Raw genomic sequence first — 20225 nt, forward strand, 5'->3', positions numbered from 1 at the left:
TTGTAAAAAATATTCAATTAAAATTATAATTATCTCAACAACAATGCATATGTGAATTACATAAAACGAGAAATTGTTTATATATTAGATTATAAAAATAAATAACAATGCTCATTCAGATTTGATATCAAGCTTTGTAACGCAGATCTTGTAAAGTTCTTCGACAGTTTGATCGATTGTAAATGATCCTGTATCAATAACAATTGCATCTGGTGCAGCAACAAGTGGGCCCACTGCCCTTTTTTTATCGGCTTCGTCTCGAAGTGCAATTGTTTCTCTTAGATCTGCAATTTCTTTTTCGGTCGGTTCTTTTGGGGTTGATGATGATGAAAGCTGATATGTTGCATCTTCTTGCATTTGCTTCAATCGCCTTTGAGTTCGTATTTCAAGTGAAGCATCCAAGTAAAATTTACACTTCGCATTTGGAAAAACAACAGTACCAATATCTCTTCCTTCATCAGAAAAAAGAGAAATGAAAATAAATAATAAAAAAATAAAAATAAGGATGAAATGCAATTTGAAAAAAGTTTAAATCAAAAGAATATGATATATTTCAAAAAAAATAATTAAAAATAAAGACCTTCTGCAACAAAGCCTCCGCATGCTGTCGTAGCTTTTTGCAAATTAACCATTACTGATCTGACAGCAGGCTTTGTTGCAACCTATTTTTGTATTAATTTGTGAAATTAAGTGAAAAAAAAAACAAAACTCAAACCTGAGAAACAGCTTTTGTAACCTCAGGAGATCGAATATAAGGAGTGCAATCTTTTCCATCGAAGAAAACACGTTGCTCACCTGATTCCTTATTGATTTCAACAGTGACTTTGCGAGCAATTTCAGTGCAAGCGGCTTCATCTGTCAAATCGGTTTTGCACTCAATGCACCCATAGCTAACAGCTCTATAAGTTGCACCTGTATCAAACATTAAAAATCCAAGTTTTTTGGCAAGCAGTTTGCTCACGGTGCTTTTACCCGTTCCTGCTGGCCCATCAATTGCAACGTTATTGGTTTTTTCTTCCATCTCCAATAATTAATCAATTTTTCGAAAAATAATTTTCAAAATAATAAACAGTAATACATATAAAGCGCAAAATTTCTGACAATTCCTTCACAAACTATCATAAACGATGAATTTCTTCTCTTATCTGATCCAAGCCCATATTAATATATATGTCATTTTAATTACAAACTTTCAATAAAATCATTTAAAGCTTTTATTCCATATAAAAACTAAAATTCAAAAGGTGAAATGTTGATGTATATGTTAAAAAAAGAAACAAAAAAAATTGCAAAGAAATATCTATCACTTTATTCAAATGTATTTTTTGTAACATTAAATTTTTGAATATTAACCAACAACTCTGATTTTCTTTCCACGAGTAATCTCACCATTTCCTATCAATCTCCATCTTTTGTCGATCTTTCTAGAAAGTGTTATACGCTCACCGACTTCAGTGCAAACAGGGTTGTTAAGTTGAAGCCTGCAAACGCCTTCTTTCACTTTCTTCACTGTTGCTGATTCAGAATGTGACCCAATGTTGCACAGAATCACTTCATCAACTGAAAGTTCTTCAACCTAAAATAATAATAATAATAATAAAGAAAAATAAAATAAAAATAAAAATAAAAATATAATTGGATCACGATTGCATTCACATATAAAGAAAAAAGAAATAGAGAGAAAAAGACAGATAACAATTGAAAAAATTTTTAAATTAATCAGTCCCACAAACTTTTCTAGTCGAGTCCTTTTCTGTTGTAACACCGACCACGTAATACAGCAGGCTGTACCTGATCTCTATCAGCGTGTATGTCGAGGGAAGATAGCCAGGTATGCCCAGCACTTGCCCCACCAGATGGTCTGCTTTCGAGCGCGACGGGTCGATTTCTGTCCCAACACCAATAAGCCCCCCAGGAACAGCAAACTTCAGCTCGTTGTTTTCTGTGTGCAGCGACGTAATGACAGAGCGCAGGAACCGCATCTTTCCGACGCTGGCGGTGGCTGACGACGAGGAAGACGAGGATAAAGACAGAGAAGGGTGGGAGGTAGTCTCCACAATACCCGGACGCAGCTCTATTTGCATCCCGATCTTCAGCACACCGCACAGCAGGGAGCCTCCTACAACACCACCTTGGATGTTCTCGACGGTTGTGCCGGGCTTGTTCACATCGAATGAACGAATAACAATCAAACGTGGTGGAGAAATGAAGTCACGAACGGGGATTGGAATCTGAGTTTTAAAATTAAAAAAAATAATAATAATAATGAATGGATTTTTCAAAAATGTGAAAGAATGATTTTGTAATATACAAATTTCAACAAAGATAGTTATTACAAACATGAGTTACTAAGTGCTGTGCAACCAGATCAACGTTAATGCCTAACTGTGCCGATGCAGGAATAATTGGAAGTTTTTCAGCAGCAGTTCCTTTGACAAATTTTCTAATCTCCTCTGAACGTTCAATCACTTCGCTTTTTTTCAGCAAATCAATCTTGTTCTGGACAACAAGAAAGTTTTTGACATCCATTCTTTCAATAGCAGATAAATGCTCCTGTGTCTGTGGCTGTGGGCATGATTCATTTGCAGCAATAAGCATCAACGCAGCGTCCATAACAGCTGCTCCGCTAAGCATAGTTGCCATAAGAATATCATGGCCAGGACAATCCACAAATGATATGTGCCTTATAAGACGCATAACGCCTCCGCAACCTTCTCGTTGGCAAGGAAATCCTTCTTGCTTTCCGCTTCCAAAGCTTCTATAGCATCCTGGTGGAGGGCAAAACGGATTATCACATTTGAAAATCTTTGCATTTGCATAACCAAGTTTAATTGTAATATTACGCATTTTTTCATGTGAATGTTTAATTGTCTGATAAGATCAAAGCAAATAATAACTCATAAAATTAAAAAAGGCCTAATGATTATAAAATTCAGCAAACATGAACACCAGAAATAGCTTTCACAAGTGTTGTTTTACCATGAGCGACATGACCAATGGTACCTGTGATAAATTAAGCAAAAAAATACGTATTGATTTGAAAATTAAAAATAAAATAAAATGAAATTTCGAAGTCAAACCAATATTGATAGTAGCTTGCATAGATATGATATCAGGATGAAGTGGATGTAATTCTGTAATTGGGCATGGAAGTCCTTCGTCAGTTGCAAAAAATTCTTCTGGTTCTCCAGTTTGAGATACGTCCAAAAGAGAAGTCATGATTATCAATTATTTACTTAGAAATAATATAAAAGACACGAAAATCAATTGATCTGTTAGCCATAAGCAATTGAATTTTAAACCTTTATAAAATAATTGACAATTGATCAATTGATTGTTTTTCTTTATTTTAGCTTTTTAAATACAGATAATTTACAATGTCAGAAGGACAGAACGTATGTATTCGTTTTTACGATGAGATTTAAAATTATATTATCATTATAATAGCAACCTTCTGCGATTTTGAGTTTGCTTTCAGGTTCAGAGCAAAAACCTTCTCTTTTGCAAAGCTTTGCGGGGAAGCAAACACTCTTATCTGGTACCCTCTTAGAGATTTTAAAATTTATTAATATATTTTTCTTGTTTCAAATTTCTTTTTTATACTTTGAAGATGTTCATCAAACAAAATCATTTTCAAGAGATGAAGTTGAAGAAGAAGAGATGCCCCGCGAAACCTTGAAGAAAAGTAATGAGCCTCCGGTTCCATCTGCATCTGATTGTGGATATTTGTTTTCGGAGGATGAATTGATGATAAATGAAGATTTAAATTGCTCGTTTCAAAGGACAAAAGACCTGTTTGATTTTAGTTGTTATGCAGTTTGATATTTTATGTTATTAAATTATCAATATTTTAGGAAAGAAATTCAAAGAGAATGGGCTCATTCGGTTCCCGATGATTTAACATATTTATATCGTGCAATGGAGAAAAATGCACGGGACGAATTAGAGCAATCGCAAAAAAGGCAATCGAAAAAACCTCATTTCACTTGATGTTGCACACTTTATATTTAAAATAAATGTTTGAATTTCTACGATTTATTCACTTCGATTCTTCGAAATCACCTCACAAATCATTTCATTTTTTTTATGTTCGAAAATGCAACTTATTTTAATTTTAAAAAAAAAATGAGATGGCACGACGAAGAAAAAAACATTATTCGTCTATTAATGTTTTTGGATTGAAAGTGATTTCAAACTATTATGATAATATATTAAAGCAAATGAACAAAAGACTTTTGTAAGACCAAATAATCAGTACATTAAATGATGCTCAATTTTCAAACGAAAGAAACTAATTAAATACATCTAATATTCCAAAATTTTTCTATCATAAGAAGAGTAAAAATACACAGCCACATTTCACAAATAATTTTTTCAATTTTTTTGAAACATGGCAGCAGTTGAAGTATAAAAACCGAAGAGTACATAAACACTCACACACTAACAAACTAACAAACAAACAAAAGAAAACTATTTTCTTTTCTTTTCTTTTCTTTTCTTCTACTTGAAATGCAAATCAACCAACTTTCTCCCCTTTTCTTGGTGGAGATTGCAAGATACGCTTTCTTAGGGACAAATATGCATTTGCGAGGGAAGTGCGTGTCTGTGTCCGAGGATATTTCCTGGCTATTGCCAATTGAGGAGAAGTGGCATGGGCTGAAGGAGAAGTGAAGCTGGTTGAAGGAGAAAGAGAACTGACTGAAGGAGAAGCTGGCTGTGAGACAGGTGGAGTGAATGAAAGCGGAGAAGCTGTGCGGGTCGAGGTGTCAGAAGGGGAAGAAGGCGGAGAAGCGATTGGAGATGATGAGGCAGGGAAAGCAAAAGACGGAGGAGAGGAAGAAGAAAGCGGAGGAAGAAGGGCAGGGGATGCTGGGGAAAATGGATTGGACAAGCGCAATTCGCCAGAAAAAGGAGGTGTTGTTGGCACAGTCATCGAGTCTGCTATTTGAAGAGAAGCATTTTCAGAGCTTTGTTCGATTTCTGCGGGAAGCTCGCTTTTTTGTTGTGTTTCTTTGATAGAAGTTGGAGATGAATCATCAATTGCTCTGAGGTTTTCTTGTTTTTCGTCTTTTTCTTTTTCTTCTTGTTTTTCTTGTTTTATTTCTTCGTTTTCGTCTTTTTCTACTTTTTCAACTTTATCCGTTTCCTCTGATTTTTCTTCTTCTTCCTTTTGCTGATTGACTATTTCTTGTTCAGATTCAGTTTTCTGCTTAATTTCACTTTTCTTCTGCTTTTCAAGTCTTTTTCTTCTTTTCAGATCGGCAATCAGATTTTGGAACGAAGAAAGAGGAAGCAGCGGATTGAAGCCGTCTTCAGGCAGCCAGTCAACTTCTCCTGTGCTTTTTCTTTCTTCTTTGGCTTTTTCTTCCTCTTTAGATTCTTCTTCACCTTTGCTTCTTTCGCTTCTTTCGCTTCCTTTTCTTCTACTTCGTCTTTTCTTTCTATGTTTTGTTTCATCCATATAGTTGTCTTTAATATCATCAACATATCCTTCTTCTTCGTCTTCTTCTTCTTTTCTTTCATTCTTTCCCCTTCCATTTTTCCCCTTTCCTCTTCTTTTCTCCTCCTCCACCGCATCCAACAGCTCAAGCTGATCTTCGGCTGCTTCTTCATTCACTCCATTTGCATCTCTCATCTCATTCGCTTCATTCCGGCTTTCTTCCTCCAACTCAAAGCCAGATGCTTCTCCTTCTCCTTCTCCTTCTCCTTCTGCTTCTGCTTCTGCTTCTGCTTCTTCCTCTTCCTCTTCCTCTGCATGATGTCCCCTCAGCACCCTCTTTTTCGGTCTCTCAACCTTCTTCCCTTTCTTTGCATTGCTTGAATTACTAATATTGCTTAGCTTCTTCCCTTTCTTCCCTTTCTTCTTCTTCTTCCGCTGTGATCTTGTTTCAATAATAGACTGTCGTTTTGTCGTGTGTTCAGGCAAATATTCTTCATCCAATTCGATTTTCGCTTCATCTTCCTCTTCGCATTCTTCAAGCGAATCTTCATATGCGTAATCTATTTCATCATCTTCATAATTAACTTCATTATCATCATCATATTCTTCTTCTTCTTTCCTTTTTCCTGAACTTTTCCTCTTCTTCTTTGAACTTCGTCTTTTCCTCCCCTTTTTTTCATTGTTTTCTGCTTTGTCTTCTTTGAATGGTGAAGAATTTGAAATCGCATTTTCTGCATTATCTTCATTATCATGATTATTCAACGGCTTCTTTCTCTTTTGTTCTCCAAATAAAATATTTTCTTTTTCTTCTTCAAATTCTTCATTTCTCATCAAATTGCTATCTGAACAGTCATCTTCTTCTTCATTCTGCTTGTGCATATCATCCAAACAAGAAGGAGATGTTGTTAACTCTTTTTGCTCTTTCGTCTCGCCAATGCTTATTTCCTCAGCCACCGCCACATTTTCTATGCTGTCTGAAATGTTCTCTGCGTGAAATGAGCCAAGTTCTGAATTTTCTGACATGAATGAAGAAGAAGGAGACGGGAGCGAAGGAGAAGCAACTTTGATGGTTTTGCTTGGCTGTGTGGAACTGAAAGGGACAGGTGAAGTGGAAGAAGAGGAAGAGGAAGAGGAGAAAGAAGAGGTGGAAGAAGAAGTTGATGATGATGTGCGTTTGGGTAGTGGAGAATAATTTGAAGGAGGAGAAACCTCCGGAGACAGCGAAGCAGGCGACGGAGCTTCTTCAAAGGGAGAGCAGGAGTTGGAGATAGAGGAAGAGCGAGTGAAGTAGTGGGCAAGTGAAACGATGGGTGACGACTGTGATGCGGGTGAGAGGTTTGTGAATGAAGATTGATGTGAATGTGAATGTGAATGTGAGTGAGTGTGTGTTTGTGAATGAGAAAACGAATGTGCCAGAGATGGCTGTATCTGAGGAGAAGATGCTGGCTGAAGATTTGAGGAAAGCTGCTGGGCGATTTCGAATGCTGTCCTAAACGGCATTTTAAAAAAACGTGTATGTGATTAAATAAAAATTCAAATTAAAAATAAACAAATAAATAGTGCAGCATTTGTGTGATGATTAACTTTCTCCAAAATAACAACAGAAAACATACATTGGATGAGGATCTGACAGCTGCGAATTGTATACAAGCACCAGTTCTTTGTGTCTTTCGATTAGCTGCTCCCTCGTTCCTTTGGTTGACAACCCATGCGTTTTGCACAACCTCCTAATTTTTTCAGTTGTCAGTAAAGCATAAACTGTTGTTGGAAGAGGTTTCAGTGAAGTGACTTGTTTATCTTTTTGATTTGAAGCCGCTGAAATTATCTGAGGCGTTGAACGAGTCATAGGATCACAAGCAGTACCATCAAGAGCTATAATTTCTTGTTTGTCTAATGTTGCTGAATCAGAAGTCTGTTTTGTTCTGTGTCGATGCTTTTTGTTCATTTCATCTGTCAAATCATTTGGTGAAGCTTTATTCGTAAAGCTCTCGTCTTGCTTCAATAGATCATTGCTTAAATGATTCAATATTTTAAAAAAATTTTAATTCAATCATTGCTTTTGAAAAGGTTGAAAACAAACCGAGCTTCATAAAAAAGGTTGATAACTGTATCCAAAGTAGGTGTAGATAAAAAATTTCCAGTAATATGCTAACAAAAAGAAGAAGAAAAAAATGTTAAGCACCATGTTTGTTGAAAATAAATTTGGAGGAACAAACTGTTCTGCAAACAGGACAATATGGCCTTGTTGCAAAGGAGCGTCTTATACAAAGACCACAAACTTTATTAAATATTGTAATAATATATTACGAATGAGATAATAGAATAGTAAGTTTAAGAAAGGAAAGCAAACATGAGTGAGGGCACGATTGAAGTTGGACTGAATGTTTCATAAATTCTCCGCAAATTGGGCATCTCAAAGCATCCTCTAATTTTCTTATGCTTTCAATTTTCCAATCCGACGAAGAATCAATGTCATCCATAATTTTGATACGTATTTATTTAAAAAAATTCAATTCTCAGAAATCAAAATTATTTTGTTATGGAAGATTTGGAATAGTCTTTTAATAATCGGAATTGCTTTTTGTAATGAACAACAGCAACTTTTGAACACTTCATTTTGAATTGAATGGAAGCCCATATTCCAAAATAGAAAAAGAGATTCGAATTTGTTTCTTCTATAAACAAGAAGAAACAGGAAAAAATGGCAATGAGAACATATGCACGACAAGCAGGGGTTACGATGGAGTATTTAAGCGATATACCTTCGTTTTTTAATTTGGATGACACAATATCTGAGCTTATTTCTGTTAATCATCCAACTCACGCAAAATTTGTCAATCTTCCAGAACCTTTGATAAAAGGTTACATATACTTTGCTTTTTGTGTAATTTTAAATAGTATTTTTGTTTTTCTTATTTCGTCAATAGCAATCATTTTATCTGCCAGAGAGATTTTCCATGAAGAAGAAACACTTCTCACGTTAGAGGCACCAATCAAGATTTGTGGAGATATTCATGGACAATATTACGATTTGATGAGATTGTTTGATCTTGGAGGATTTCCTCCAGATGAAAAATATCTATTTCTTGGTGGTTTGCGCTGATTCTGTTAGTTGTTATCCATTTATTTCGATTATCCTTTCTCAATCAAATAGATTATGTTGATAGAGGAGAGTTTTCTATTGAAACTATAACACTTCTTTTGTGTTATAAAATTAAGCATCCAAAGAGCATCTTTATGCTTCGTGGGAATCATGAATGTGCGACAGTCAATCGGTTGTACGGATTCTTTGACGATTGTTTGTTATTTTCATTTTTTGTATTTTTTCTGACAAAGCATAACGTTTTCACACTTGCTAATTAAAACATAATTATTAATAATTTTTGTTTATAGGTTATACTCGATATTCTGAAGGACTTTGGAGAATGTTCAATGAATTATTCAGCTTTTTCCCGATTTGTGCTGTTTGTAGTTATTGTTTCTTTAGGATTTTTTATTTTTACTTTTAATAAAATTTAATATTGCGTTTTATCTTCCATTCTTCTTCTTTTCATTGCTATTTCAAAATTACCGTCATTTTCGCATTAATTTTGTATTTTCATTTGCAAATTCAAACAACCTCATTACTCAACTTACCCCTTTTCTTTTTGCGTCCAAATGTATCTTTCCATTGCAACAGACAATCAACGACAAGATCTTCTGCACACACGGCGGCCTTTCCCCTTCATTCAAATCGCTCGAAGAAATCAAGCAGATTCCGCGCCCTTTGAAAATCCCAGATAGAGGGCTCCTCTGCGACCTGCTGTGGGCCGATCCTTCGCTCTCCATTCAGACGTGGGACAAGAACGAGCGGGGCATCTCGTATGTGTTTGGGGAAGACGCCGTGGTGGACTTTCTGAACAAGCTGGACTTCGACTTGGTGGTGAGGGCACATCAGGTGGTGACGGACGGGTTTGAGATGATTATGGACCAGCGGCTGGTGACGATCTTCTCCGCCCCGAACTACTGCAACGAGTTCGACAACGCGGGTGGGATTCTGAATGTCGGGAAGACGCTGCTGTGCACATTCAGCGTGATCCGCCCGCGCGACACTCCGCTGCTGATCTTCCAGCGGAGCTGTGTGAGGCGATACCCGGCTGGCTACACGACAAGAGTGAGCGAGCTTCCGTGCGACCCGTCGGTGTTTGACACAAGCACGATGATGATGCTGCTGCCCATGAGTGACTACGGCGTGGCAGAGTATGTGGAGGAAGGAGGGGATGACATGGAGATGGAGATGGAGGAAGGGTGTGCGTTGGATGGGGAAGACGAGGAGGAAGAGGACGAGGAGATGCAGCAGCCGATGGGGAAAGAAGAGCTGTGTGCAGAGCAAAAAAGGTTTGCGAGAGTGAAGCAGCGGATTGCATCGTCAGAGATGGGTTCTTCTTCTGTTTCTCCTTCTTCTTCGTCGTCGTCATCATCATTGTTATCTTCTTCTTCCTCCTCCTCTTCCTCTTCTCTTCCATATCGATCACCTTTGGCTTCACCGTCTGCTTCGAAAGTTCGAAGAATGAAGGCGTTAGCCTCAGCTTCATCATCATCATCTTCTTCTTCTTCTTCTTCCAGTTCAACATCTCCTTCTTCCTCATCTTCATCATCTTCATTGTCTTCGTCAAGTCTTTCCTGCTTCCCTTTCAATTCACCAACTGCTTCAGCCACTTCTTCTGCCCTCTCCACCCCTGCACACACAAGAGACCAATTCGGAAGACCTCTTTCTCCGCTTCCTTCCCGACTTCAATCATCATCATCCTCCTCTTCTTCCTCTTCCTCTTCTTCCTCTTCCACTGCATTAGGCACACTCCAATCAATGCCACTATCCACTCCTGGCTCATCTCACACAGCCAACAGCTCTTCTTCCAATATTCGTCCACACAGTCCAACTTTATCATCATCATCTTCTTCTTCCTCCTCCTCTTCCTCTTTGCTTTCCTCGTCCTCTCAGTCTTCTTCCTTGCTGAATTCACGACGCCCTATTTCTCCCACTTCTTATACACATTCATCTCGACAGCCAAGTCTAGGTTCTTCTTCTTCTTCTTCTTCCTCTTCTTCTTCTTCTTCTCTATCAGGTTCACTTGCACGTCCAAAAAGTCCTTCTTTATCTTCTTCCTCATCTTCCTCTTCTGGCTCATCAATCAGAAGCTCTGCACCTTATCTATCAACAGGAAGTTATCTTCCTCGTTCTTCGTCAAAACGATGATGTTTTTAAATTTTTCATTCATTTTCTGTATCTCTTTCCTTTCTATGTTCATTCATTTATTGTTTCTCGTTTTCCTTCTTTTCTCTCTCTCTTTCTTGGTTTGTGAGAGTTTGTTCTTTTCATGATTGTGCTTTATTACTCTTCACTTGTCTTCATTCAGATTCTTAGGTTTTTACTAAGAATAGCAAGATGTGGTGAATTAAGGGGTAGTTGCTATTTTTTGATGCTCTTTTTTCTATTCCAAGTAAAATTTTAGCTTATCTTTTATTATCAAAATTATTATTATAATTATTATTATTCTCATTCAGCAACTTTTATCGCTTTTTTTCACAGAGGTTTGTGGGTTCTCTTCTTTGCTTGCGCATTCATTTCGCAATATTTCATAGAAATTAGGTTAATCACATCATTCACTCAAACAATTTGAAGACTTAATTTTATTTTTCATTCTCTTTCTCTCTCTTTCTCTCTCTTTCTCTCTCTTTCTCTCTCTTTCTCTCTCTTTCTCTCTCTTTCTCATTCTTTCATTCTTTTTACTGCGAAAAACAAAATAAATAAACAATTGGAATGTTGAAGAGCTTAACGTGGAAATGACATGTGGAGTTTGGGTCATGTAACTCCATCATCATCAAAAAAATAAAAATAAAAATAAAAAATCAAGCGTTATGGAAATTCTGATAGAAATGTGCATCATTATGGATTGCTCTGAGAAAATTTTAAAAGAGAATTAAAAATTAAATTAAAAAAGGAGTAATAATAATAATAATATATGAAAGCGGAGAAAACCTGAAAAAAATATAGAAGGAAAAGAAAAAATGACAATTGATAAATAAAAATACAGAAGTTATGCGCCAAGACATATTCATGTGGTTAGACGAACGCACAAGCTAACCACAGCCAGCTGTCTTGGAACTTGCCACAGCTTCTGCATTTCTCACGCTTTGCGAGTGACTTCTTATGAAAAAAAGGCAATGTTCTAGACAGAAAAGGAAAAGGGATAAATTCTAAAAAGGGGAAGAAGAAGAAGAAGAAGAATTGAGAAAGAATAACAAGAAAGACGAATTCAGGCTAATGTGAAAAGAATAGGTGAATCGTAATGCAAAAAAGAAACAAAGAAGAAGATTGACAAAAGAATACTCATATTGAAATTTTTGAATAAAAAATTGGAGAAATTTTATGTTCATAAAAAAAATTGAAGGTGTTAGGTAACATCTGTTAAATTGACAATAATGAAACTTTGTAATGATAATGATAATTATTTTTATTATTTCAAAATATTGATTCTTTCAATATGCATTCACATGTCAATCTCTTTCAAATAACGCACTAGAAGAAAATTACACAAGAACTTCAAAGAGGGTGAAAAAAAGGCAAAGATAAAAATGAGGGGGGAAAATCGTTAAAGATAACTTCAAGTGTATCAAGATATAAATAGAATGAATTATTGAAACTTTCATTTTCCTTCTCTTCCCACCTTTCTCGAATGAAAAAAAAAGCATATTTTGATGTTCTTTTCATGAAAACAGCAGGAAAAAATGAAGGAAAAGAGTCGAAACGGTGAGGAGGGGGGATAAAGGGTGAATACGAATTCTTATGAAACTGTAGCTAAATTTACAATAATTAACTCGAAAGAAAACAGGAACGAGCTAACTAATTCGAAAAAAATAGTTAAAACCATAAATATGTAGATTGCAAGTCAAAACGCAATACCAAAACACATAAATTTCAACATTAAAACGATTGTTGCGCTTTAACTTAATTCTAATTCAACAAACAAAAAAGAGTGAAAAAAACAGAAAAATAGAGAGAAAGAGTGAGAGAAAGAGAAAGATAGAAAGAAGCAAAGCAATTGATAATTAATTTTTTTTTTTGAAAACGGACTTTTTCTTTTCTTAATTGTCATTTAGAAGCTTAAACGACGGTTTTTGGAGCATTTTTTTGCTTTTCCAAAATATTTAAATACGAATAGATGAACACTCCGCTGACTGTAATAATCATTCCAATGATCTTTCTGAGAGAAAGGGTTTCTTTGAACAAGAGCGTTCCCAGAACAAGAATTGACACAGTCTTGAGATTGGACACAACACTATAACTGTAATGAAACAAAAAAAATGTTGGGTTTTTGTTTTTTTGAAACATAAATTAGAGATAGAAATAATGTTAACGTTGAATTATAAATTCAAATAAAATGATAAATAAATAAATAAATAAATTTTTCGCTTTTTATAACAAAGAAGCAAACGTCAATGCTGAAGTCCTGCGAGTAACCACAAACAATGAGATGTTCACCCCAACAGAAAGTGTTGCAGTCACAAGGATTGCAGCCTACATAAATTTGTGAAAAATAAACAATTCGGTTCAATGAGGACAAATATTTTTGTATGCAATAAAAATAATTTAATAATAATGCATACGACAATTGTTGGAGTATATGTAACATTCCAAATACTGGAAGGATCAGTAAAGCTGTAATTTTCTTGAAATGCAACAAATGAAAGCAAAAGCAAAGCAGAAATTGGAGTTTCAAAAAGAAGAATCTGATATTCATTGCAGTTGAGCTCTGTTTGCTTTGAGCGAGACATTATTACATACAATGCAGAAGCAAATGCACCTGAAGCACCAATAATAAATCCTTTAATATTCTAAAAATGAAAATAAAATTGTATTTTTTAAATTTTTATTAATCTTGGTTTAACGTACCATTGAAAAATCTTGAACGGTGCAAAGGCCTATTCCAACCATGATAACGAGAAGAGAAGCTTGAATTGGCACAGGGAATCTCTTTTTGTAGAAAATAAATTCGATCAAGCAGACGCAAGGCATTGCTGCTATTTTCATTGTTTGATAAAATCCGACCTATTGAAGAAAAGAAATATGATCATAAAACAATTATTGAATGAAGGAATTCATACAGAATTGTATTGAATGGATAGGTTGTTCAAAACAATGCTTGCGCAAAATGATATTGAAAGTGGTAAAACTTTTCTTATTGACAACCACTTGAATTGAAATACTTTGAGAAGGCATAGCATGCAAAGCACAGAAAATGTTGTAAAAAAGTGAATCATTGTCAAAGTCGTTCCAAATGGCCATTGTTTAAATGCAAATTTGTTTACTAGCACGACGGAAACACAGCAGAACCAATTTAAAAATAATGGAGTTGCAATTTGAACGTTGGAATAATGTTCTTTTTCTGAATTCATTTGTACCTATCCTATGGGTTTGATCTTTTTTATCCATAATGCAAGTTTTGAAAAAAACATAATTTATTTCCTTTATTAGTTTTATGAATTTTGCAATTCCTAAAACTAAATCTCAATTAACTTCATTTTCTTTGACATGGAATTTGTACGGAAAAGTATGTGCAATTGCTTTTTCGCAAAATTTCAAATTTTCGACTTTTTGAGCAGGTACCAACTGAAGAAATGCTAGACTTTATCCCTTTTGGTCGTTACGATATTTATGCAATCGGAACAGAGGAGTGCGAACGAAGCATATCGGTTTAATTATCATTTTTGGGATTATTTATCACTTTTCTTGTTTGGTTAAATGAATGTAGTCTTCTATTTTTTTTGAAAAAAAAGCAAAATGGGAAGCATTGCTCCTTAAACATTTCGAAAAACATCACTACGTGCCTGTTAGGATGTGCACTTTGGTTGCAATACATATTGGAGTATTTATCAGAGCCCGTCTTTTTCCTGAAATAACTTGCATTAGAAGTGGGAGCATTGCAACAGGCTTCAAAAACATTATAGGTAACAAGGGAGCAGTTGCTGTAGCATTTTGCTATCATGGATATTCGTTTCTTTTCCTTTGCTCTCATTTTGAAGCAAAGCAAGACAAAGTCGCAAAGCGAAACGAGAACTACCACCGAATACAAAACAGCCTCCAGCTCAGCCCCTGCCAGCACGAGATCACTTCTTCGCCTTCGGAGCCTCTGCATTTAAAGCGGCCTTCTGTCTGGCCGCCGGAGCCGACGCGTGCTTCTGACAAGCCCCAGCGGATATTTCCGCGTTCTTTGACACCGCCTCCTCGAATGATTGCGCTGTTTCGCCACGACCCTGATCCAGTTCTGTGTGATGATAACACTAATAACATCAGCAGCCTTTTGCAGTTGGCACTTGCGAATCCATCGCAGTCTGCGTTTCCTTCGCATTCTCCTTCTCCTTATCCTTCTCCTTCGTTGTCGTCTTCATCATCATCATCATCTTCTTCTTCTTCTTCTTCTCCTCCTCCTCCTCCTCCTCCTCCTCCTACTGCTCTTCCTCCCTCCTCCTCTTCTTATTCTTCTTCAATTGCTTCGTCAAGCGACGCATCATCAAACCGGATGATAAATTTGACTCCAATGCAAGAAACGCCTTCATCAGCAGAAGCAGCAACAATGAAAGCAACAACTAGCTCATCTTCTTCTTCACCATCTTCTACTTCTTCCTCCTCCTCCTCCTCCTCCTCCTCTTCCTTTCCTTCTCCAACTTCCTCTCCATTCCCATCTCCATTCCCATCTTCAAACAATAATCAAACTGCGTTTTTGAATCAATCAGTCGATTTGAGTGGAACGCTTTCAGACACAAAGACTCTTCTGCCACATTCTCTTCTGTTTCAACAACAACAACAACAACTGCAGCAGCAGCAGCAGCTTGGAAACACTTCATTTAGCTTTGTTGTTCCTAATTCTTCTTCTTCTGCTTCTTCTTCTTCTTCTTCTTCTTCCATTTCATCATCATCTTCCTCCTCATCCTCTTCTCCTTCTTCCTCCTCATCCTCTTCTTCTTCCTCTCCTTTCCCTTCTCCTTTCCCTTCTCTTTCTTACTCTCTTGCACATCAACATTCAACAAGCGCTTTGCCTCTTTCAAACACCTCACACAACATTTCAAGCATTTCGATTGAATCTCCTTCTTCTTCCTCTTCCTCTTCTTCTTTTCTCTCTTCCACACTTGGTGACAATCAAATAGAGTTTACATCTTCTTCCACTTCCTCCTCCTGTTCTTCTTCTTCTTCTTCTTCTTCTTCTCCAGCAACCGCTGCCTCTACAATTGCTAAAGCACATTCATTCCACAACACACACGTATCTTGTTTGCCTTCTATTTCATCATCATCAACTTCTTCTTCTTCTTCTTCTTCTTCTTCTTCTTCTTCTTCTTCTTCTTCTTCTTCCTCTTCCCCTTCTTCCTCTTCTTCTTCCTCTTCCTCCTCCTCTTCTTCTTCTTCTTCTTCTTCTTCCTCTCTCTCTCCTCTCTCCATCTCTCTCAACACTCAACTCCGCCCCATCAAAGGAAGCAGGCCAAGCACAGCTCAAACAAAACAGTCGAGAAAATTGATAAGTCCTCCTATTGCAAACGTGCCTTTACTCACTTCTCCTCTTTTCTTCGGAAATTCTTCTTCTTCTTCTTTTTCACCTTCTTCTTCTTCACCTTCTTCTTCTTCCCCTTCTGCTTCGTCACAGTTTCCTCTTCCTCTTCCTCTTCCTCTTTCGGTTCCTTCTCCTTCTTCCACCCCTTCATCTCTTTCTTCTCGTTCCTCGTTTTCTTCAAATTTTTCCTCTTTCTCTTCCTCCTCCTCCTCCTCCTCCTCCTCTCCTTCTTCTTCTTCTTCATTCACCTCTTCCTTTTTCAGCCCTCGTTTTTCTCCTCTTTCTGCTCCTCTTTCTTCTTCTCCTCTTCTTCTTCCTCAAAATTCACTAAACATTTCAAGCAATCCACATCATCATCTGCCTTCCATTTCATCTGCTTCTTCGAATTCTTCTTCTTCTTCTTCTTTAAATTCTTCTTCTAATGTAATTCCAGTTCCTCTTTCTCAACCTCTTCCTCTCCCTCCTCTTCGTTCTTCATCTCCTTCTTCTTCTTCTTCTTCTTCTTCTTCTTCAAATTCTTCTTCAAACAACATATCAAAATCAAATTCTAACACAAATCTTCTTTTATCATCATCAACAACAACAACTTCTTCCTCCTCTTCCTCTTCTCTTTCTTCTTCTTCTCCTTCTTCTTCTTCCTCTTCTTCTTCTCTTTCCTCCCGCCAATCATATCAATCATATCAAACAAATCAAACAAATCAATCGTATCAGCCATTCCATTCTTTTCATTCGCCTCGTTTCTCTTCTCTTTCTAACAAGAATAAAATGATTGTGTTGAAGCCATTGGCAGATGGTTTGTGTTCTGCTGATGATTTCAAAGAGAAAAATCAAAAAATGAAGAAGAAGGAGGAGGAGGAGGAAGAGGAAATGAAGAAGGAAATGAAGAAGATGAAGAAAGAAGAAGAAGAAGAAGAAGAGAAAGGGAATGAAAAAGAAGAAGGAGAAGAAGGAGAAGAAGAAGGAGAAGAAGAAATGCAACTTCTTTGCCATTCAGCTACTCCTCCTCCAATCAGAACTCTTTCTCCAATGATGGCTCATCCAAATGCTGCTGTTGATGCTTCTTCTTCTTCTTCTTCTTCTTCAACTGCTTCTTCTCTTTCTCCTTCTCAAAGTCCACTTTCTTCATCTTCATCATCATCATCTTCTTCTTCTTCTTCTTCGAATTATTCTTCATCTTCCTCTTCCTCTTCTTCCTCTTCTTCCTCTTCTTCCTCTTCTTCCTCTTCTTCCTCTTCTTCCTCTTCTTCCTCCTCTTCCTCCCTTTCCTCCTGCCACTGCCCCTGTTCACTTCTCCTCACGAACCGCTTCCACTTTGTCATTTGGATGGGCGATTTGAACTATCGAATCGATGGCTCCTTTCCTCTTGTGATCCATCTGATGAAGAGGGGAGAATACGATGTGCTTTTGAGCAACGACCAATTGACAGCTGAGCGAAGGAAAGGGAATGTGTTTAAAGAAGGTTTTGTAGAGGCGCCGCTGCTGTTTCCGCCGACGTATAAGCTTGTGCCGAGGGAAAAGAAGAGGAGGAAGAAAGAGGAGGAGGAGGAGGAGGAGAAAGGAGAAGAAGAAGGAGAAGGAGAAGAAGGAGAAGAAGGGAGAGAAAATCAAAAGCAAATGAATATTTCGAATAAAGAAAAGTCATTGAAAAGTGGAAGAGAGGAAGACAAAGGGTGGAGTGGATATGACATTAAAGCAGACAGGATTCCTGCGTGGACTGATCGCATTCTTTGGAAGGTCGGGGGCAAAATGGCAATACAGCTGGATAATGTTGCCACAAATTCTGATAAAAAACAGAAATTTTTAAATAAGAAAGAAAATAAAAATAAAAATGGGTTCAAAAATAGAGAGGAGGAAGAAAAATCATGGGAAGGAAGGAAATTTATTGTGAGGACAAAAAATGGGGGTAGGCAGCAGCTGAAAGAGTGGAGAACATCAGTGCTTTACTACAATGCCTGCTTTGATGCGGATATTTCGGATCATCGGCCAGTTTTTGCTGCTCATAAGTTTTCGTTTTTATGATTGGAAAATAGTTATCATTGATTTATCTCAATTTTTTCATCTTGAATTTATATTCGTCCTAATCTATTTGTGTTATGTATGAAAATGCAACTAATTTTTTTTTTCGAATATTTATTATTTATTTATATGAATTTGTTAGTATTGAGGAATTATTTTATTTATTTGTTTATTTTGATGTATTACGCTAAAAATAATTCGAAATGAGAATTTTTGCATTCAAAATAACAATTTTTTCAAACAAATGGGACGAAATTTTTAGCATTATGAATTTTGTTCCACCAATTTTTTTTTTGATGTTTTTATCAATTTTCTTTTATATCCTTCATAATTAAGTATGGGAATGTTTGACTTTTTATGATATGATGGAGAAAAAGTTTGGAACAAAACAAAGTTTTTTTCACAAAAGAAACAATTTCGCTCCAAATTAATAAGCCGAAAATTATACAGACTCGAAAGACTTTTATTCAAAGTCGAAAAAAGTGGATAAAAAATATGAGTTTTGCCATTCAAAACATTAATATAAAAATTTCTTTTTTATTTCTTTTCTTTATTATTGTTGTTTTTATTTTCTTGAAGCAAATAAATATCAAATACAAATTGTTGTTGAACAATAGCAAAGAATCAAATAGTTCAAAAACAGTTTTATTTTTTATTCACAATTGAATTATTATCACTTTTTTGTTATTCAAAAAGGAGAAAATAACAAAAACAAATGGGGGGAAAATATGAACATTCAACCTTTTTTTGCACAAGGCATTGAAAAATTGCTTCACATATAACTTTATTTCACTTTCTCAGATTTCAAAATAAATTTGTTTTTCATGTACGAAAACAGGCATCATTGAAATTGAAACATAAATCATTGCGTCATTTCACGAATTTCAAAAAAACGACCCATTTTTATTGTGTCTTTTAAATTCAAAAAGTTAAAAAGAAGTGCAAAATTTTTCTATGAAAATGCCTGAAGTGAAATATTTTTCGCCAAATGAAAAAAATTCAGTTTTGTTTGGTTATTACACTGTGAAAACAATTATTTCGATTTCTGACAAATGAAAAACCACTTTGATAAGCATAGTCAAAATCTGCTTTATCACAAGGCAAAAAACCACTATCTGATGGATTCATTTGAAAATGTGCGAATCCTGGAATGAGTGGACAATCAGAATCAAATGTTATCACATCGGTTTTTGCACAACATTTTGTGACTGCGTCTGATTGTGATTATACACGATGTCACTTGACATTGAGAATACTAATAATAAATAAATTAATTAATTTGTTTTAGATCGATTTTTCCATATTAAAGATTCTTCATAAATACACTTTTTTCAATTGGGGGAAAATATTTTTCTTCAGGCATTTTCATTGAATAATCATGCGCTTCAGATATACTTTTTGTGAACAAAAATTTTCAACAAAATTGGTTCATTTTTCGAAACATGTTTATGTTCACAAAGCATAATGTTATTATATCAATGATGTTTGTTAACAGACATGAAAATCTTATTTATTTTGAAAATTAGATAAAGTTTCAAAATGTTATAAGTGAAACAAAACTTTCATGTGTTGTGCATAAAAAGCTTGAAAGTCCAAATTTTCCCACAAATAAGAGTTTAATAATTTTCCATCCAAAAATACTCAAAAAATCTTATAGCGAGAGGAAAAAACCGTTCGCTTTTCATTATCTTTCGAATAAAATTTCCACATATTTGAAATTAATAGATTATTTCGAAAGAAAATGTCAAGTGTGAAAGTTTCTTCCCATTGGTGGTTTTTCACTCGCTGAAATTTTTGAAACGAATTGAAAGATATTTGAAAACACAGAAAATGAAAAAAAGATTCCCCACTATATCTTCTTTTGTAGACCTGTGCGACAAGTGGCTAAATTTGTCAGTAACTGACACAGGTGACCGACAGGTCAATTATTACTGATCACAACCATTGTTTTTTTTATTATTTTCATTTTTGGGAGTATTTTTTCGAATATAAAAATAAAATGTTTTAATAATTTTTTTTTCAAATAATTGACAGAATGTTTCATGTTCCAACAAAAATTTCAAATTTTGTTGGAACATGGCAGGAAATATTTGGTTCAACAAAATGAAATAAAGAAAGAAAACTGAAAGAGAAGAAAAGAAATCAATAGAATTTTTATCTTTGTCGAAAATGATCAAAAATATTTG

At 35.7% G+C, this 20225-nt stretch overlaps 7 protein-coding genes across 7 annotated transcripts; 3 read left to right on the plus strand and 4 right to left on the minus strand.

Moving 5' to 3' along the window:
* Positions 1 to 13: 13 nt before the first annotated feature.
* MONOS_7778 (UMP/CMP kinase) lies at positions 14 to 1152 on the minus strand. Its single transcript, XM_067878129.1, has 4 exons — positions 1117 to 1152; positions 716 to 1021; positions 581 to 662; positions 14 to 452 (listed from the first exon to the last, which is right to left on the minus strand). Exons 1-4 carry the CDS (start codon positions 1120 to 1122, stop codon positions 112 to 114), a joined length of 735 nt encoding a protein of 244 aa, XP_067724077.1. The 5' UTR covers positions 1123 to 1152; the 3' UTR covers positions 14 to 111.
* A 44-nt stretch (positions 1153 to 1196) lies between these two features.
* MONOS_7777 (Translation initiation factor 2 subunit 3) lies at positions 1197 to 3219 on the minus strand (the record flags this gene model as incomplete). Its single annotated transcript, XM_067878128.1, has 5 exons — positions 1197 to 1576; positions 1734 to 2231; positions 2341 to 2871; positions 2942 to 3003; positions 3081 to 3219. The coding sequence occupies 5 exons, from the start codon at positions 3217 to 3219 to the stop codon at positions 1349 to 1351; spliced, it is 1458 nt and encodes a 485-aa protein (XP_067724078.1). The 3' UTR covers positions 1197 to 1348.
* Positions 3220 to 3377: 158 nt separating this feature from the next.
* MONOS_7776 (uncharacterized protein) lies at positions 3378 to 3990 on the plus strand (the record flags this gene model as incomplete). The annotated part of the gene is made up of 4 exons (XM_067878127.1): positions 3378 to 3395; positions 3448 to 3538; positions 3611 to 3794; positions 3855 to 3990. The coding sequence occupies 4 exons, from the start codon at positions 3378 to 3380 to the stop codon at positions 3988 to 3990; spliced, it is 429 nt and encodes a 142-aa protein (XP_067724079.1).
* An 88-nt stretch (positions 3991 to 4078) lies between these two features.
* MONOS_7775 (putative E3 ubiquitin-protein ligase RAD18) lies at positions 4079 to 7920 on the minus strand (the record flags this gene model as incomplete). The annotated part of the gene is made up of 5 exons (XM_067878126.1): positions 4079 to 6929; positions 7054 to 7452; positions 7521 to 7588; positions 7657 to 7718; positions 7791 to 7920. 5 exons carry the CDS (start codon positions 7918 to 7920, stop codon positions 4517 to 4519), a joined length of 3072 nt encoding a protein of 1023 aa, XP_067724080.1. The 3' UTR covers positions 4079 to 4516.
* Positions 7921 to 8141: 221 nt separating this feature from the next.
* MONOS_7774 (putative protein phosphatase 1) lies at positions 8142 to 11113 on the plus strand (the record flags this gene model as incomplete). Its single annotated transcript, XM_067878125.1, has 5 exons — positions 8142 to 8301; positions 8368 to 8532; positions 8595 to 8738; positions 8834 to 8904; positions 9120 to 11113. The coding sequence occupies 5 exons, from the start codon at positions 8142 to 8144 to the stop codon at positions 10674 to 10676; spliced, it is 2097 nt and encodes a 698-aa protein (XP_067724081.1). The 3' UTR covers positions 10677 to 11113.
* A 113-nt stretch (positions 11114 to 11226) lies between these two features.
* MONOS_7773 (putative solute carrier family 35, member E3) lies at positions 11227 to 13890 on the minus strand. Its single transcript, XM_067878124.1, has 5 exons — positions 13586 to 13890; positions 13374 to 13529; positions 13088 to 13315; positions 12916 to 12998; positions 11227 to 12765 (listed from the first exon to the last, which is right to left on the minus strand). The coding sequence occupies exons 1-5, from the start codon at positions 13874 to 13876 to the stop codon at positions 12585 to 12587; spliced, it is 939 nt and encodes a 312-aa protein (XP_067724082.1). The 5' UTR covers positions 13877 to 13890; the 3' UTR covers positions 11227 to 12584.
* A 69-nt stretch (positions 13891 to 13959) lies between these two features.
* On the plus strand, positions 13960 to 18042 carry MONOS_7772 (putative inositol polyphosphate 5-phosphatase INPP5A; the record flags this gene model as incomplete). Its single annotated transcript, XM_067878123.1, has 4 exons — positions 13960 to 14031; positions 14084 to 14173; positions 14233 to 14975; positions 15225 to 18042. The coding sequence occupies 4 exons, from the start codon at positions 13960 to 13962 to the stop codon at positions 18040 to 18042; spliced, it is 3723 nt and encodes a 1240-aa protein (XP_067724083.1).
* Positions 18043 to 20225: the final 2183 nt, after the last annotated feature.

This window comes from Monocercomonoides exilis (genome assembly GCF_001643675.1).
Source record: "Monocercomonoides exilis strain PA203 chromosome Unknown scaffold34-1095894, whole genome shotgun sequence".
In the NCBI taxonomy this organism is placed as follows: Eukaryota; Preaxostyla; order Oxymonadida; family Polymastigidae; genus Monocercomonoides; species Monocercomonoides exilis.

Coding starts and splice junctions, on each gene's coding strand:
- MONOS_7778 (XM_067878129.1), bottom strand. Junction 663..715: donor TTACAAAAGCTGTTTCTCAG/GTTTGAGTTTTG, acceptor ATACAAAAATAG/GTTGCAACAAAGCCTGCTGT. Junction 453..580: donor CGGAGGCTTTGTTGCAGAAG/GTCTTTATTTTT, acceptor TTTCTGATGAAG/GAAGAGATATTGGTACTGTT.
- MONOS_7773 (XM_067878124.1), bottom strand. CDS start 13,876: ATGAATTCAGAAAAAGAACATTATTCCAACGTTCAAATTGCAACTCCA. Junction 13,316..13,373: donor CCGTTCAAGATTTTTCAATG/GTACGTTAAACC, acceptor TTTCATTTTTAG/AATATTAAAGGATTTATTAT. Junction 12,766..12,915: donor CGCAGGACTTCAGCATTGAC/GTTTGCTTCTTT, acceptor GTTTCATTACAG/TTATAGTGTTGTGTCCAATC.